A 17,220-nucleotide genomic window follows, 5' to 3' on the forward strand; every position below is an offset into this window, starting at 1 on the left:
TTTTTTAAACTGTAATGTGTTACAGTTTCCATAAAAATTATAAGTGAACAACAGAACTACTACAATTTATTTTAATGAATTTATATGCCATTTACTTCATTAACAAACAATGTCACAGATGTAATCTACTGATTAAATCGAATTGTTATAAATAAATATAAGAACAAAAAATTAAATACAAATCTCCATGAATTTACTAGATAATTGACATCTTTGCTAATAATAATGAAAGAAACAATTCTGAAAATAAAAATAATAATTTACATTTTCTTTCCTTGACAAGCCCTTTCATAATACACTCACAAGAAGGCACCGTATTGATATGTAACTAGAAAACCTTTAAAAATTAATCGTTATAAAAGTAGTGAATTCAACAATATTCATAGGCATGCGGAAAAGTCAGCAGGATAGATTTATACATGTAAAAATAAAATTTAAAGGTTTTAATTCAGAAGTACAACTTTGCACACAGTGTCCATACAGCTGTGGATCCTCCAATCCTTTTTGTCTGAACGTACCTGAAAAGGGAGATTTATATTGTGAATTTCCAAAAAGTTTCCAAATAGTATCTTAAAACTGATGAGAACTTACTTTAAAGTAAAGGACACGTCGTGTTCGGTCAGTGACTTTGAACTCGGGTGAATTTAATGCAGCGCCCCTGAAAGACAAAAACCCAACAAAAGCAGGATCTTACTCAATATTACAGATCCATAATGGAGGACAGACGATCTCACCACCCCCTCTTACGATCGCACTCATCTCCACAATCTCTTTACCCCATTATCTCTTATAAATGTGAAATACGCCAAATCAAATCCCCTAATATCTCTGCCTCATGTTACTAGCTATGCCCTCATTTTGAGACTGGTGAAAGATCTTTCATCCACCATTCACTGACTAGTCCATATCACATTAACTCAGTACTCAAGCACTGAATGTTTTTTTAATGCAACTCATATGGTAAAATAGAATAGTTTTGACAATATTTTTGTCATGTTGACATGTACGATAATTTGGAGTAATTGAGTTCAATGGAGAGGAGGTTTGATTTTAATTGGTGGTAGGAAGCAGAAACGATGGAGGTCAGTTAGGTTGATCAAGCAACACTAATGTTTGACAAACCTTGTTTGGACAGATCTGGTACGATGAATGTAGAACAGGTACCAGTATTAATATTTAAGCTCTATTTACAGCAAGTCTGAATGTTTGGTGTGAAAAAACATACACAAGAACATTTAATTCAGAAATATTTTTACATTTTCTTAAAAAAAGAGTGTTGCTTGTCCATGAAAATCCTGCCACTGTCTTTTAAGAAAAAAAGAATAATTGAAGCATTTTAGTTATCAAACTTAATATGAACAGGCCTTAAATCAAACTCACAAAGACAATATGAGCAAAATGTGAAGACATATTACGGTTTCCATGATTATTATTTCCATATATTCATTATTATCTGATCTTTTTCTTGTCTTTTAAGAAAAAACGACTTTAGGAATTTTCAGTAAGAAAATGAAAGCAGTATTTGTGCAAAGATCTGCTACCGCCCATAGTCAAACACTTCAACAGTATTCTCATTGTGCCCTAGAAGGACGTTCAGTTAAATGCAAACTAAGTGTGACAGTGCAATCAGTGCGAGGTCAGAGGTCACTCTTGGTAGCGAAGTGTCAGACGAGGGACACATCAATGACAACTTGAACTCTGACAGTCAGGTCAACCTAATGAGTGTAACAGTGATGACTCCTTTCTGATGAGGGTGTGTTTGAGGGTCAGTTCATGACCAGTCGGAGCTCTGCACACAGACGTACCACTATAACGAGATGTAAGACGAGAGTGTGATCTAGTCTGTCTGTGACAGGACTGTCAGCTTCGTTTGTGCAGTTTATTAGAGCTAATGAGCCTTTTCAACAGACAAAATGAGGGACTGAACTAAGCGGTTGCATGAGCAACACAATGGCTCTGTTGTACAGCCTAAGCAGCGTTTTAAAGGGATAGTTTACTTGAAAATGAAAATTCCGTCATTAATTACTAAACCCTCTTGTCGTTCCAAACCTGTAAGGCCTTCTTTCATCTTCTGAACACAAATTAAGATTTTTTTGATGACATCTGTGAGATTTCTGACCCTGCATAGACAGCAACTACCATATTTAAGGCCCAGAAAGGTAGTAAGGACATCATTAAAATAGTCCATGTTACATCAGTGGTTCAACCTTAATGTTATTAAGCTATGAGAATACTTTTTGTCAGCAAAGAAAACTAAAATAATGACATTAGTCATCAATTTCTTGTCTTTTGTGTCAGTCTTTGCCTTTTTGAATCTTGAACGTGGTAGTTGTGTTGCTGTCTATGCAGGGTCAGAAAGCTCTTGGATTTCATCAAAAAAATCTCTGTGTTCTGAAGATAAATGAAGGTCTTACGGGTTTGAAACGACATGAGGGTGAGTAATTAATGCCAGAGTTTTCAAGAGACATATACTGTACCTACATCATGGCCAAAAATATCAGCACCCTTGCAATTCTGTCAGAAAATGCAACCCTTCTCTCAGAAAATTGTTGCCGTTTCAAATGTTTTGGTACTCACATGTTTATTTTTTCTTTGTTTGCATTGGAACAACACAAATAAACAGAGAAGAAAAGTCAAATCTGATACAATTCCACACAGAACTCAAAAAATGCACTGGACAAAATTATTGGCACCCTTAACTTAATATTTGATAGCACCCCCTTTGGAAAAAATAACTGAAATCAATCGCTTCCTGTAACCATGAATGTGTTTCTTACACCTGGGATTTTGGTCCACTCTTCTTTCGCAAAGTGCTCCAGGCTATTCAGATTTGAAGGATGTCTTCTCCCAACTGCTGTTTTGAGATCTCTCCACAGGTGTTGGGATTCAGATCTGGACTCATTGCTGGCCATTTCAGAACTCTCCAGCGCTTTGTTTGTAACCATTTCTGAGTGATTTTTGAAGTGTGTTTCGGGTCATTGTCCTGCTGGAAGACCCATGACTTCTGGTGGAGACGCAGCTTTCTGGCACCGGCCACTACATTGTGGCCCAAAATTCTTTGATGATCATCAGATTTCATGATACTGTTCACACAGTCAAGGCATCCAGTGCCAAAAGCAGCAAAGCAACCCAAAACATCTTTGAGCCTCATTTATTTTTCTGTAAACAGTACCGTTAAGTGCTTTATCAAAAAGCTTTACTTTTGTCTCATCTGGCCACAGTAATGTCTCCCAGAAGGATTGTGGTTTTGTCACATACATTTTGGCAAACTCCAGTCTTGCTTTTTTATGCCTTTGTGTCAGCAGTGGTGTCCTCCTGGGTCTCCTACCATAGCGTCCCTTTTCATTCCGATGGCGACGGATAGTGTGAGCTGACACTGTTGTACTCTGTGTCTGCAGATCAGCTTGAATTTGTTTGGAAGTTAATCGGGCTTCTTTATCAACCATTCAAACAATCATTTGTTGTAATTTTTCATTAATTTTGCTCTTCCTTCCACGTCCAGGGAGGTTAGCTACAGTGCCATGGTCTGTAAACCTCATGATGATATTGTGCACAGTGGACACAGGAACATTAAGATCTCTGGAGATAATTTATTTGATTAATTTTTTCTCTCAAATCCACAGACAGCTCTTTACACTTCAACTTTTCTCCATTTTAACTCTTGCCCACACCTGTTACTTGCCACAGGTGTGTCTAAATACAAATTACAGGAGCATCACATGCTTGAAAACCAATTATTTCTTATAATTTTGACGAGGTGATAATTTTGTCCAGTCCATTTTTGAGTTCTGTGTGAAATTTTGTCAAGTTTGACTTCTCTGTTTTTTTGTTGTTGCAGTGCAAACAAAAACAATAAGCATGTGAATACCAAAACATTTGCAATTGGAACAATTTTCTGAGAGAAGTGTTGCATTTTCTGACAGAATTGCAAGGGTGAATGACTGTATGGTAGGGCTGGACGATAAATTGATAAAGATAATTATCGTGCAATATGAATTTTCTCAAAAAGATACCAAGAGTTCAATAAATGTTCGATACAATGTTTATGCGACAAAGGTGGAAGAAAAAAAAGCCAGTCAAAGCGCGCCACTCGGACCATTTATCCGCTCGAATCAAAGTTGGCGGCACAGTTTTTAAATTGCACATTTATTGGTTGTTATATTAAATCTATGCTTGATTATTTTTTAAGGATGCAAAAGGCAAAGAATTTGTGGAATGACCCTTGTGTATTTTTATGCATGTTATAGTCTCAAGCTATTAGCTTAGCAACATACACCAAATTTTATTGAAACTGATAGAGAATTGAGTCTACAGTGATGTCTTTATAGGTGGAGTCCTATTTGTACAACACATATTTGCTCCAAATGATCATTTATAAGGTTTTCATTTCAGTTCCATTTCAGTTATATCTCTATATGTCAGATCTACAACATGCAAAACCAGTATTTGTATGGATGGATTAGTATTAGAATGGATTCTGTTTACACTAAGTGAAAATAGTATTTAATAGTATTTTCTGCTATTTATACTACTTATTGCAAATAGTGGCAAATATCTGCACCTCAGTATTGTAGTACATGATAAAGCAGTATGCAATAATAATGTAGTAAGTGTAAATTATAATTTTTATTAAAAGTATTAAATGGATGCTGCCTTATTGAGACAATAAAGCCCACCCTACACCTACCCTAACCTTACCCGATACTTTAATTTAAACTTTAAATTTTTTCTCATTCTTTTTTATTGAAAATAAATGTTTTGCCAATGTGATATGAGACGGGAAAAGACAGAAGAATGAGTTCGACAAAAAGCGGATTCGAACTCAGGTCGTATTGTGCACTTTTCACATTTACACCATTGGAGCTGTGCATTGACAGCCATCTTTTGTAATACTGTCTAGCCCAATCACACGTTGGTGGGCGGAGCTAGTGTAAGTAGCCTCTGCCAACAAAGCAGGCTATTTGCACTCAGTGTAAACAGACACTCTGTTTTAGGTAACAGAAGCTACTTTCTTCTTATTTATAATATACAGATTTGCATAAACCAAAGCAACCATACCTTGTCATTTGTTGTGGGTCTCATGATAGCAACCCTGTCGTATTGTCTACGCAGCAATGCTAACAGAGCATCAAAACGCCCCTAAAAACATTCACATCACAGAAAAAAACACACAAGCACAACAGCATTTTTAAAATACATACATTACCACAGTCATTCAACAATGAAAAGCCAATGTGCTGACAATGTGTATACTTACTTTAATGGGCGTGTACCATTTGTCTGGGGCTGGGGCCTGATATATCGGTGGTGGTCTGGGTGGGGGTCTTTTTATAGGTTCTTCAAACTCCTCCTCTGGCATTTTGACCACAGCATTTTTGGCTTTCGCTAACCGCGCCCCTTCCTCCGTAGAGCCCTTTTCACCCCAGCGAACCTGTGGATGTTGTAAGCTTAAATTATATCTATAGAACATTTGTTTTCTGTTCTTTTGGATTGCTTTGGATTGGTGAGTTACCTCCATGCGTGTAATGCCACCAGGCCCTCTGCCACCATAATAAGACGCATCCACTGTAGGCCATTTCTTCTTTGGTAGAGGATCTTCCTCAGGTTCCTGTAAGATACATACCATGCATTATAAGAAATGGGCAGTTCTGCAAATTTAAGCCCCAGTGTACTGTACCTACAGGTATTGGACAAGGAGGCGGAGGGCGAGATGGGGGTGGATCTCTGATTACCTGTCATATAAAGAGTCAGTCTTTATTATTAGTAATATTTCATTATTCACATTTGTGGAAAATAACATTAGACATGTATCTGTAGCACTCACCACAGTGCAGCAGAGAGGCCAGAACCACCAAAGCACAAGTAAACCCAACAACACCAACAGCACCAGGATGACGATGACTATCACTATCCCATCAGACTATAAAGAAAAAATGTTTGAGTTATAATCATAAACGTTGTGTGCAAATGTTGTGTACAATTAAGTTTATTCAGAAAGGATGCATTAAACTGGTCAAAAGTGACAGTAAAGATAAAGTATTAAAAAAGCTTTCTATTTCAGCTAAATGCTGTCCTTTTGTACATCCTTTTCAACAAAGAATTTTGAAAAAAATGTTTTCAACATTGATAATCAGAAATGTTTACTGAGCAGCAAATCATATTAGAATGATTTCTGAAGGTAATGATGCTGAAAATTCAGTTTTGCATCACAGAAAAAATACATTTTAAAATATTCATATTAAAAAAAAATATATATATATATATGTATGTATATATAAATTATTTATTCATATATAAATAATAAATATAAATGTGACCCTGGATCACAAAACCAGTCATAAGGGTTAGGTTTTTTTTGTTTTTTTAGCTGAATAAATAAGCTTCCCATTGCTGTATGGTTTGTTTGGCTAGGACAATATTTGCCCAAGATATTTGAAAATCTGGAATCTGAGGGTGCTAAAAAAAAAAATCAAAATATTGAGAAAATCACCTTTAAAGATGTCCAAATGAAGTTCTTAGCAATGCATATTACTAATCAAAAATTTAGTTTTGATAAATTTACGGTAGGAAATTTACAAAATATCTTTATGAAACAAGATCCTTACTTAATATCCTAAGGATTTTTGACATAAAATAATAATTTTGACCCATACAATGTATTGTTGGCTATTGCTAAAAAAATATCTGTGCTACTTACAACTGGTTTTGTGGTCCAGGTTCACGGTTCACAAATAATAATTATATATATAGATTTTAATTATTTATTGATTTATCAATTACTTATTCATATATATTTCAATTGGTTTTGTGGTCCAGGGTCACAAATAATAATTGAAATAAATAAATAAATATATTTCAATTATTTACTGATTTATCAATTATTTATTCATACTTTATTATTCAATTATTATTGAAATATATATATGAAATAAAAAAAAAATACATGAGAAAAACTAACAAAAATTAGAAATGTTGGCAACCAACATTTATAAAATAACTTTAAATACTAAAATTACTTAAACTGAAATTTAAAAAAAATAATAAAATTAGAGATTAATAAAAGATAATGCATAACTTAAAATTAAATGAAAAATAAACCATAAATGCTGAAATATTACAAAAAAACAATAACAGTATATATATATATATATATCTAAAAGCTAAAATAACACTGACACTGTATTACAACCCAATGTTTCAAGAGAGCATGAAATAACCAACTACTTTGGTTTAATTCTTTTTCTATAACAAAGCTATTTATTGTCATATTTACTGAACTTTTTGGCTAAATCTACGTAGGTTTGTATGTGTACTATAGTGATCTTAGTTGGTTTGTTAAAAAAAGGTCCCACTTTATATTAGATGCCCTTAACTACTATATACTTACATTAAAAAAAGTACAATGTACTTATTGCATTCACATCATATTGCAAAACACTTTTATTGCTACTGAGGTGGGATACGAGTAAGGTTAGAGACTGTTTAGTGGTATGGGTAGGTTTAAGGGTGGGTTAAAATGTAAGGGATGGGTCAACAGTGCAATTATAAATGTAATTACAGAAATTCATTACATATGTAATTATCTTTATATACTTATAAATATAAGTACAATGTAAAAACCTGCATGATAAGTTGATTGTATCAAATGATGAATTTAAATGTAAGTACATAGTAGGCCACCTAATATAAAGTGGGACCACAAAAATGTATTGTGTACTTACACATGTGGTGGCATATATTGTAATTGGACTTGAAATGAAAGACTGGCCATTATTCAGACTAATGAGCACTTCGAGGGAGCTGTTGAGAGAGGGAAAGTCCGTTAGTACGATTAAATGCCAGAGGTGGAGCACAGTTCATCAGACCAATAGTGCTGTGCTAAAGTATTGTTTTTAAAACAACAAGACGAATGTCTCTTGAAAAGTCTCTTTCATCTGTTTAAAACAAACTTGGCCATGACGAAAAGCGGTGCCTCATTTGGCATGTCTCTTCAAGGCAGCGCACCACGGCAAACAAAAATGCTCTGCTGTCACACATGCTGCTTTGTTTCAGCCCTGCACTGAGCCTGCTCCTTATCAGTTGTCTGTTAGCTAAGCTATAAACAGAAACTGCGATAAAAACCCCCGGGAAAAGATGATGAACTCGTTCCCTTTGCATGTCGGCATGTAACAGCTGTGGCTCTGAATGGAGAGCCACTGTTCTCCATCAGGAACTGGTCCAATGCCACTTACTGTCCAACCTCGGTCAACACTGGAGCTGGACACAACACGTAATTATCCTTCACTGCACTCGGCTTCTCGTCTACAAGGAAGAGAGAGCAGCATGAGATTGTTGTAAAATGCCAAATACAGGCTGAAACACAGAGGCCTTATTTAAGGATGTGGCTGCATGAAACTTCCCATCGGGTAAAAAGAGCAAGAGCCTCTCGAGGCCATGCAGAGTTTAGGATCTCTCTTGCTAGCAAAAAATAATAACATTGTGGCTTACTGTGGTACTTTTTCATTTGCTGAATGGGGAGGTGAATTATATGTCATGTTTTGTAAGGCATATGTTTGTGGATAGAACATCTGGTTATGTTTTATAATAGAAGGAATGCATTGAATGGCTTACTGTAAGGATCTTGTTGATTGACAGATAATGTGCAGACCACACCTTCTGAGGTTCTTCCCTGCGTGAATCCCCTTCCTCGCAAAACAATGTTGAAAGTTTCTAAAACACAGTGTTTACACTGAAATTAGTCATGATCGTGAGTTCAAAAGGATAAAATCAGGTGATTCCAATTTGTTGACTCGACCCAGTTTTTTTGACAAACTGCCTTTATGCTATATGCTTAGTGAAACAACTTAGACAACGAACTGGAAACAGGGTTGCCAGGTCTGCAAAACAAACCCGGCCCAATTGCTATTCAAAACTAGTCCAAAACTAACAGAGTTTTCTCCTACATTGGGGTCCTCTCTCTTAAAAATCACCTTTTGGGGGCAGGAGAAGATTGCTTTAACATGCAAACTAAAAAACAACCCACAGCAACTGTGTGCAAGTAGGCCATTCCTGCAGGAAAACTGCAGACTTGGCAACACTACCCAGAAAAACAGTCTACGTCAGTCGCCTTTATGCTATACGCTTGGCGAAACAACCCAAGTTGGACACTGATCTGAAAACAGGGTTGCCAGGTCTGTGAAATCTGAGTTTATGCTATACGTTGCCAGGTCTGCAGAATCTGCATTTATGCTATACACCTTGGCAAAACAACCCAAGTTAGACATTGCCCTGGAAACAGGGTTGCCACGTCTGCAAAATAAACCCAGACTAATTGCTAATTAAAACTAGTCCAAAAATAACGTTGGGTTTTCTCCTATGTCTGGGGTCCTCTCCCTTGAAAATCGCCTTCTGAGGAGAAGATCGCATTAACATGCAAACTAAAAAACAACCCACGACAACAGTGTAAAATTAGCATGCTTCTGCAGGAAAGCTGCAGACTTGGTAACACTGGCCAAGAAAGAGCCGACATCAGTCGCCACTAGCGTTTCCATTACCCTTCAAATTGCGCAAATCGAAAATACACTTAATGGAAACATGCCAAATTCACAACTCCCATATGTTGCAAAAAAGTTTTTATGTTTGCATGAGGTGATTTTTCAGGCAATGCGAAAAAGGAATGTTTTGCAAGACTACAGTGGAAACCAAGATACCAGGCGTACGTAAAAGTCACACGATCATTCTTTAATGTCCTATAACCTCCAAGAAACACCTCATACATGGCCGCTTTTGAGAATAAAGGCCTTTTCTTGACATTAATGCTTGGATAACACCTTATTTATACTGCACATGTCTACAGCACATTACGGCTGTGATAGACGTAAACCTACCAACATCCGTCGTCATGACTTAACGTGAGATGGAAAAATTGTTTTAGTCACGTAACATTGGTTAATGGAAACGCCGTCATTTTGCAATAGTTTCTATATTGATATTTATAAAATATTGCAAAAGTTGTGCACAAATATGTAATGCAAATGCAGCTACTGTTGCTTTTTCAATTATGTACGACTTGCATTGATTGGGGAATATCCAAACCGATGTTGGTAGGTTTTTGTATATCGCAATCATTGCACTAGCCATTATTTTTAATAGAAGGAGACGTAGATGTGTATCTTCAGCAAAGCAGCACAGATAGTCGCTTCTGGGGTGCTTCTGGAACGTGCCACAACGCGGTTGGTATAAACACAAGCATATATTACACAAGCATTGCAGTGTAAATAATTGGTTATCCAAGCATTAATGGCAATGAAAGGCCCTTATACTTGAGAGTGGCCACATATATGAGGTGTTTCTCGGACGTTACAGTACATTAAAGACTGCTCATGTGACTTTTACACATACCAGGTGACCTGTAAATGCGAAAAAATGTGTCCATGGCAGTTTTGAGAAATATTCATTTTTCGAAATGCCTGAAAAAACACCTCATGTGTGCATAAAATAGCAGTTGGGTTTTGTTTCGCAGACCTGGCAACCCTGGAATATCCAATCTTTCTGCTTACATGCCAGATGCAAATACATGTATCTGATTCATATCTGATTTATTTCAACGAATATCGCAATCCATGTGCTTTTTTCCTGCTTACACATTCGTGGATCAAATTCGATCTGTGCCACATGGAAGGAAAAAATAGGAATTGGGTCACTTGAACCATTCAATGTAAATGTGGTCTTAGACATACCATTCACGCAAATGCTGGAGGGCTCAAGGTTAAAAATCTCTATGCAGGATTTCTTTAAAATCTGTCAACATAAATAAAAGTCAATTAGAAGGCAGCATACAAACCACATGTAAGAAAAGCAGTCATTGTTTGTGCTAAACCTCACCGAATTTACAATGTTTTTGAGGGCCTGGAATCCATCCACAACAGGAAACACTTGATCTTTGCTGTCTGCAATATCTTTAAGCTATGAAAACATATTAAAACTGCCATATCATGTCAGAAATTAGTTTTCTTTTTTTTAGAATCTCACATCGCTGTAGCTGGCAAATCTTAAAGCAATCTTGCTACCGTTTCCCAAGCCAGAATCAATGTCTTGCTAATGCAATGGGCCGGATACGTGCTCTGCAGAATGCAATTACTTTCAGCATCCTGCCCGGACAACTCATCCAGCAACGTCAATATAAACGATGTCTCTGTTACATTAATGATGTTACTAATACACATGAAAAAAACAATATTGTCATGACAACAACATTCTTATGACAGTGATGCACCAACAACTCATGAATAGATTCAGACAAAACAGAATGTTAGAAATTAGATTTTTTACATTTTCTGAAGAAAACTGCTTAATGATCTAAGTCAAAAGAGTTCACTCCCACATTTATATGATATTGTAGTCTCTAGATATAATGTAGAATGTAAGTCTACTGGATTTTTGGTCCATTTTATTATCCAATAGATGAAAATTGTACATCTTTAATATTTAGGCTACAGCAGGTTCCGTCTCTCTGCTGAAAAGTCTTACCTGGTTTGCATCAAAGTCCTTCACGCCAACACAATATACCCGTGCACCATAGTGTCTCGCCTGATCAGCCTGAGACACAAATGGGGAATTCATTAAACAATTTATTACATATTTTATTAATAATTAATATGCATAATATTCTAAATTATAAACTAGAGATCAACCAATTATTAGCTTGGCCTATTATTGACACCAATATTAAGTATTTTTATGGTTATCGGTATCGGTCATTTTTAAAACCCATTTGCAGATAAAATAATTTAAAAGCTTTTCAAGAAAGTTTTTGTCTGGGCTCTTTTTATTCTTAATTTTGACATTCATTTTTATTTTTACACCAGACATATATATATCGGTTCAAAATATTGGTTATCGGTCTACTTGATCTGTAATAATCAGTATCGGCAACGGCCCTGAAAAACACATATCAGTCGCCCCCTAATATGGGGAATTCAATAAATATTTTATTAATACTTAATACGCATAATATTAATATAACCTAGGATTCCACCGATTATCGGCCTGGCTGATTATCGACACCGATATTAAGAATTTTTATGGTTATCTGTATCGGTCATTTTCAAAACCAATTTGCAGATAAAATAATTTAAATGCATTTCAAGAAAGTTTTTGTTAGGACCCTTTTTATTCTTAAATTTTACATTAATTTTTATTTTTACACCAGAAATATATATCGGTTTAAAATATTGGTTATCGGTCTACTTGATCTGTAATAATCAGTATCGGCACCAGCCCTGAAAAACACTTATCCGTCAACTCCTAATATGGGGAATTCAATAAACATTTTATTAATATTTAATATGCTTAATATTAATATAACCTAGGATTTGACCGATTATCGGCCTGGCTGATTATCGGCACCGATATTAAGAATTTTTATAGTTATCGGTATCGGTTAGGACCCTATTTATTCTTAATTTTGACATTAACTTTTATTTTTACACCAGACATATATATTGGTTTAGAATATTGGTTATCAGTCTACTTGATCTGTAATAATCAGTATCGGCATCAGCCCTGAAAAACACATATCGGTCAACCCCTAATATGGGGAATTCATTAAACATTTTATTAATACTGTCATGTATGCTTTGTGTCTGTCCTTAGACTCTTATGTTGAAGTGTTTTTCTGCCCTGTTGTTTCTGTCTTCACTTCCTGAATTTAGTCCATGTTTCCTTAGTCTGCTTGTTTGTTTCTATAGTTATCCCTGTAGGTGTTTCTATGACAATTGCCCACGCCTCCTTTTTATCTCGTTTAGCTTGTCTGTCTGTGTATTTAAACAGCTCGGTTTTCACTCGAGTTTGCTGGTCCTTGTTTCATGTTTCCCTGTATTGCTCTTTGAATGTTCCTGCCTGTTATGTGAAGTTTATGATAGTCTTTGAGTTTTTGTGTTCTCTGAATTAAAGTTGTGCATGCAAGTGGATTTTCTGTCTGCCTCATGCCTACGTTACAGAATGACCAGCCAACAATGAATCCAGCAGCACAAATTATATGTCTCCGTCAAGGAGATCGGCCCATCGAGGACTACGTGACGGACTTTGTTGAGCTAGCACAGTATACTAGTATGGACAAAGTATGCATGATGATATTTTTTCGTGGTGGCCTATCTGAGCCATGATCCTCACTGGACTCTGGAGTTTTACATTGATCTGGCACTCCAACTGCGGGGCTCTCCTTTTACTATGGGAATCGCATAGGAGAAAAACGATACTCCTGTTCTTCCTGAGTCAAGTCAAGTCATGGCCACTCTTCCTGAGTCAGTCAAGTCTGCTCCGTTTGCTCCATCATGGAGGTTTTCTGTTCCGTCTGCTCCGCCATGGAGGTTTTCTGCTCCTCCGTGGAAGTCTTCTGATCTTTCTATTCCACCGTGAAGGTCACCTGTTCTGTCTGCTCCACCTTGGTGGTCTTATGCTCTTCCCTGGCTCTTTGCTTTGCCTGCTTCACCCTGGCTCCCTGCTCCATCGATCCTGCCTGCCTGCAGTCCCCAGGTCCTCTTCCTGCACATGGACCTGGCCCTCCGTCACTACCCCTGTTCCACCTCTGTTCTACCACATTCCTGTACTTTGTCATTTTTAGGAGCATCTGGAATCTGCTCCTTAAAGGGGGGGGCTCTGTCATGTGTGCTTTGTGTCTGTCCTTAGACTCTTATGTTGAAGTGCTTTTCTGCCCTGTTGTTTCTGTCTTCACTTCCTGAATTTAGTCCATGTTTCCTTAGTCTGCTTGTTTGTTTCTATAATTACCCCTGTAGGTGTTTCTGTGACAATTGCCCTTGCCTCCTTGTTATCTCATTTAGCTTGTCTGTCTTGTCTGTGTATTTAAACAGCTCGGTTTTCACTTGAGTTTGCTGGTCATTGTTTCATGTTTCCCTGTATTGCTCTCTGGATGTTCCTGCCTGTTATGTGAAGTTTATGATAGTCTTTTTGAGTTTTTGTCTTTTCTGAATTAAAGTTGTGCATGCAAGTGGATTCTCTGTCTGCCTTATTCCTACGGTACAAATACTTAATATGCATAATATTATTATAAACTATAGGGTTCGACTGATTATCAGCCTGGCTGATTATGGGCGCCGATATTAAGCATTTTATGGATATCTGTATCAGTCATTTTCAAAACCGATTTGCAGAAAAAATAATTTAAAAGCTTTTCAAGAAAGTTTTTGTCTGGGCCCTTTTTATTGTTAATTTTGACATTTATTTTCATATTTACACCAGACACATATATCGGTTTAAAATATTGGTTATCGGTTTACTTGATCTGTAATAATTAGTATTGGCATCGGCCCTGAAAAACACATAATATAAACCCAGAACTGTAATGTGAAACAAGGTGAACAAATATCTTAACATACTGATTTTATTTCGGTTCAAACATGTAACAGTTTCAATGTAATAAATGCATAATACATTAATATTTCAAATGTTGTTTAGCGCCTAACCTCTTTCACAGCAAGGTCATATGGATAAACCTCCAGCTTTCCATCAGTCAGTGCAATAATGATGCTGGATGCTCTTGCACCCTGGGCAGTCATTTGTTCTATTACCTAAAATGTTTATATTTATTATGATCTCTGACATACAAAAAAGATGCAACATATGCTTTCGATGTGAAGCTACTTTACCTTTTTTAACCCCTCATGCATATAGGTATCACCAGCAGGTATGATCTTGTTCAAACTTTGCAGACCATTATCAATAGCTGCCCTAAACACCCAGGCAAAAACATCAGGTTTATGCTTTTGTTCATCTGAGGTGCAGTTGGATTTATACTAACAATACTATGGTACGACTCACAGTATTGAATAAAATCCTACCTGTCTCCAGTGAGAGGCAAGACTACTTCTGCACTAGAGGAAAAGACGATGAAGGACACCCTCATTTTTGGGCTATAGGAAGTAGAAATATTCAGTCATGAATTGTAAAATCAAATTTACTCTCTGAGTGGGTTTGAAAAATCATATGTTTTCTGAAATAATCTGATATGTGAGTTTATAACAGTGCAGTGATTGGTGTAAATTACTACCAAGACACAATTTGAGGTTGACCATTGTGCCCAAACTTGCATTAACTAGGTCACCATACCACACACTAATCCAAACACACATCTTAAGTTAAACATAGTAATCTAAAATTAATCTTATTTTTAGTTGCACACATGTGCAAGCATTTGAGGCTCAGACAAGTGGTTTGTACCAGGCAAAACGTCGAGTGTGGCAGTGCTGAAATGCTATCCCATTCAATAGCTTTTGTATTTTGTTAGTTTGTTATAAAAAGCAACTTTTAACTTAGTTTCTTACCTTACAAACCGATTAGTCAGTTGTTCCACAAATCCATAGATCTCCATCCAGTTGTCAGACACACTGCCTGACCTAGAATGATGGTGAACATTAGTGCTTTAAAAGATAAACAGGGCCATATAAGGGCCCCTGAGAGCTATGTAGAAAAAAAAAAAAAAACTCTGGGCTACCTAAAAATACCAGGACTAATAATGAGCTCACTGGAGTTATTATTTTTATTGATAATATTTCAGTCAGCCGAAAGAAAGATAGAGCAAAAGAGAGATGGGTGCGGGCATGTGTTTGTACGTTTCATAAACACACCGTCTATAAAACATATAGACATCACAGCCAATGAAACTCTGTCAAACTCACCGATCCAACACAAAGTATAAATCAAAGGCTCCGTGGCAGGACTCATCGTCTCCCTTCCCAAATGAAGTCAGGAGCGAGATGCAGAAAAGTTGGAGGACCCAAGTGGCTTTACTGGCATGATCGCTGTCTCCTCTCATTCCTATCATGTGCTGCACGTTGTTGTTGTTATGGGAACCCGTCAAATCCAGTGCTAGAAATGCAGTTGACGCGCATGGACGGAGCGCGCAGTTATTTTACTGTATGACAGGACGCGCACAACCAAACAATAAAACTACCTTCAAAAGCCACTCCTGCTGCGGTCGTCAAGAGCTTTTATTCGTTTTCTTCCGTTTTCAAATATCCATCTCCTCCAGATTCATTCAGTTCCGTGAAGTTTTTCTTTTTTATTCAAAGCGGGTCCGGTTTACGCCGCACATGAACACATGATTCACTGCGCATGCGCTGAATGTGCAGATGCGCTCCTTACACAACAGCGTGTGATCTTGTCACAAAAAGAGCAAGGGTAGTTTGTTGAGACACAAGAGAGCACGATAAAATACATACGAAGTTAAAGGCATAAAAACAATAAGTTCCTATTGAGCTTTGAAACTTTTGAAACGTTTTCAGAGAAGTCATTCAGGTAAAAACACTACAAACAAATTAAATGTTCGGAACTGTAATACACTGCATTGAAACTGAATACGAAAACAGCCATGTGTAAATTTTATGGGTCTGGCTTCAGGTCTCATCCGCGTCCAGCTATTTTTAGCTGTACAAAACAATTTGTTTTTCTGCTTGATATTGCAAATTGGTGTTTTACCATATAATTTAATGTATTATTTTAATTATAAAGACAATGGTTTGTAGTGGCATTGAAGAAATAGGTGGATACTAGATTAATAATGTGCTTTTTTCTCAGAACATCACAATTTCTGTTTACATTTAAAGTAGAACTTATTTTTTCCAAGAACAAAACATTAAGTACTTGAATAACTTTTAAGTTGTATCAGACTAACATTGTTGTCATCAACTCCAGAATATACTGATTGTTATAATCTTTTACATTATATTTTATTGTTATTTTATTATATTTTATATAAAAAGTGTTTGCTGTGTATGACCACACATTAATAAAATCACAAAATAAAATAAAATAAAACACAGGTGTGAAACATGCAGTATTAAACACTTGAAAAAATCCAAAAATATATTTTTGAATGGCACATCCAAAATTATAGATCAGAAACAATAAATAGTTCATTTGAAAATTAACCAGAAAAATGTTTTTAAATAATGCAAAAGCGTGTTTTCCAGATAATTTAAAGGAGAAGTCCACTTCCAAAACAAAGATTCATATATAATGTACTCACCCCCTTGTCATCCAAGATGTTCATTTCTTTCTTTCTTCAGTCGTGAAGAAATTATGTTTTTTGAGGAAAACATTTCAGCATTTTTTCTCCATATAATGGACTGATATGGTGCCCTGAGTTTGAACTTCCAAAATGTAGTTTAAATGCGGCTTCAAACGATCCCAAATGCAGTTGTAAACGATCCCAGTTGAGGAAGA

At 36.3% G+C, this 17,220-nt stretch overlaps 1 protein-coding gene across 2 annotated transcripts; it reads right to left on the minus strand.

The window, feature by feature from the left end:
- Positions 1-192: 192 nt before the first annotated feature.
- Positions 193-16,116, minus strand: antxr2b (ANTXR cell adhesion molecule 2b). 2 transcript variants are annotated; one of them, XM_051121007.1, is made up of 19 exons: positions 15,950-16,115; positions 15,675-15,864; positions 15,321-15,392; positions 14,838-14,909; positions 14,646-14,727; positions 14,463-14,567; positions 11,509-11,577; positions 10,864-10,944; positions 10,719-10,779; positions 8,611-8,709; positions 8,232-8,301; positions 7,722-7,800; positions 5,825-5,920; positions 5,682-5,732; positions 5,513-5,608; positions 5,258-5,431; positions 5,059-5,139; positions 592-658; positions 193-518 (listed from the first exon to the last, which is right to left on the minus strand). In XM_051121007.1, exons 2-18 carry the CDS (start codon positions 15,818-15,820, stop codon positions 620-622), a joined length of 1,473 nt encoding a protein of 490 aa, XP_050976964.1. In that variant the 5' UTR covers positions 15,821-15,864; positions 15,950-16,115; the 3' UTR covers positions 193-518; positions 592-619. The 2 variants fall into 2 exon arrangements, with proteins under 2 accessions (XP_050976964.1, XP_050976963.1); XM_051121006.1 differs by having other exon boundaries at positions 15,675-16,116.
- Between the last annotated feature and the right edge of the window lie 1,104 nt (positions 16,117-17,220).

The sequence above is a fragment of the Labeo rohita genome, chromosome 10 (assembly GCF_022985175.1).
Source record: "Labeo rohita strain BAU-BD-2019 chromosome 10, IGBB_LRoh.1.0, whole genome shotgun sequence".
In the NCBI taxonomy this organism is placed as follows: Eukaryota; Metazoa; Chordata; class Actinopteri; order Cypriniformes; family Cyprinidae; genus Labeo; species Labeo rohita.

Bases quoted from the DNA above. Each gene is read 5' to 3' on its own strand.
- antxr2b (XM_051121006.1), bottom strand. From the start codon at position 15,820: ATGATAGGAATGAGAGGAGACAGCGATCATGCCAGTAAAGCCACTTGG. The intron at 7,801-8,231 runs GTAAGTGGCATT...CTCTCTCAACAG, and splicing joins GTGTTGACCGAGGTTGGACA to CTCCCTCGAAGTGCTCATTA. The intron at 5,609-5,681 runs GTAGGTACAGTA...TGTATCTTACAG, and splicing joins CGCCTCCTTGTCCAATACCT to GAACCTGAGGAAGATCCTCT.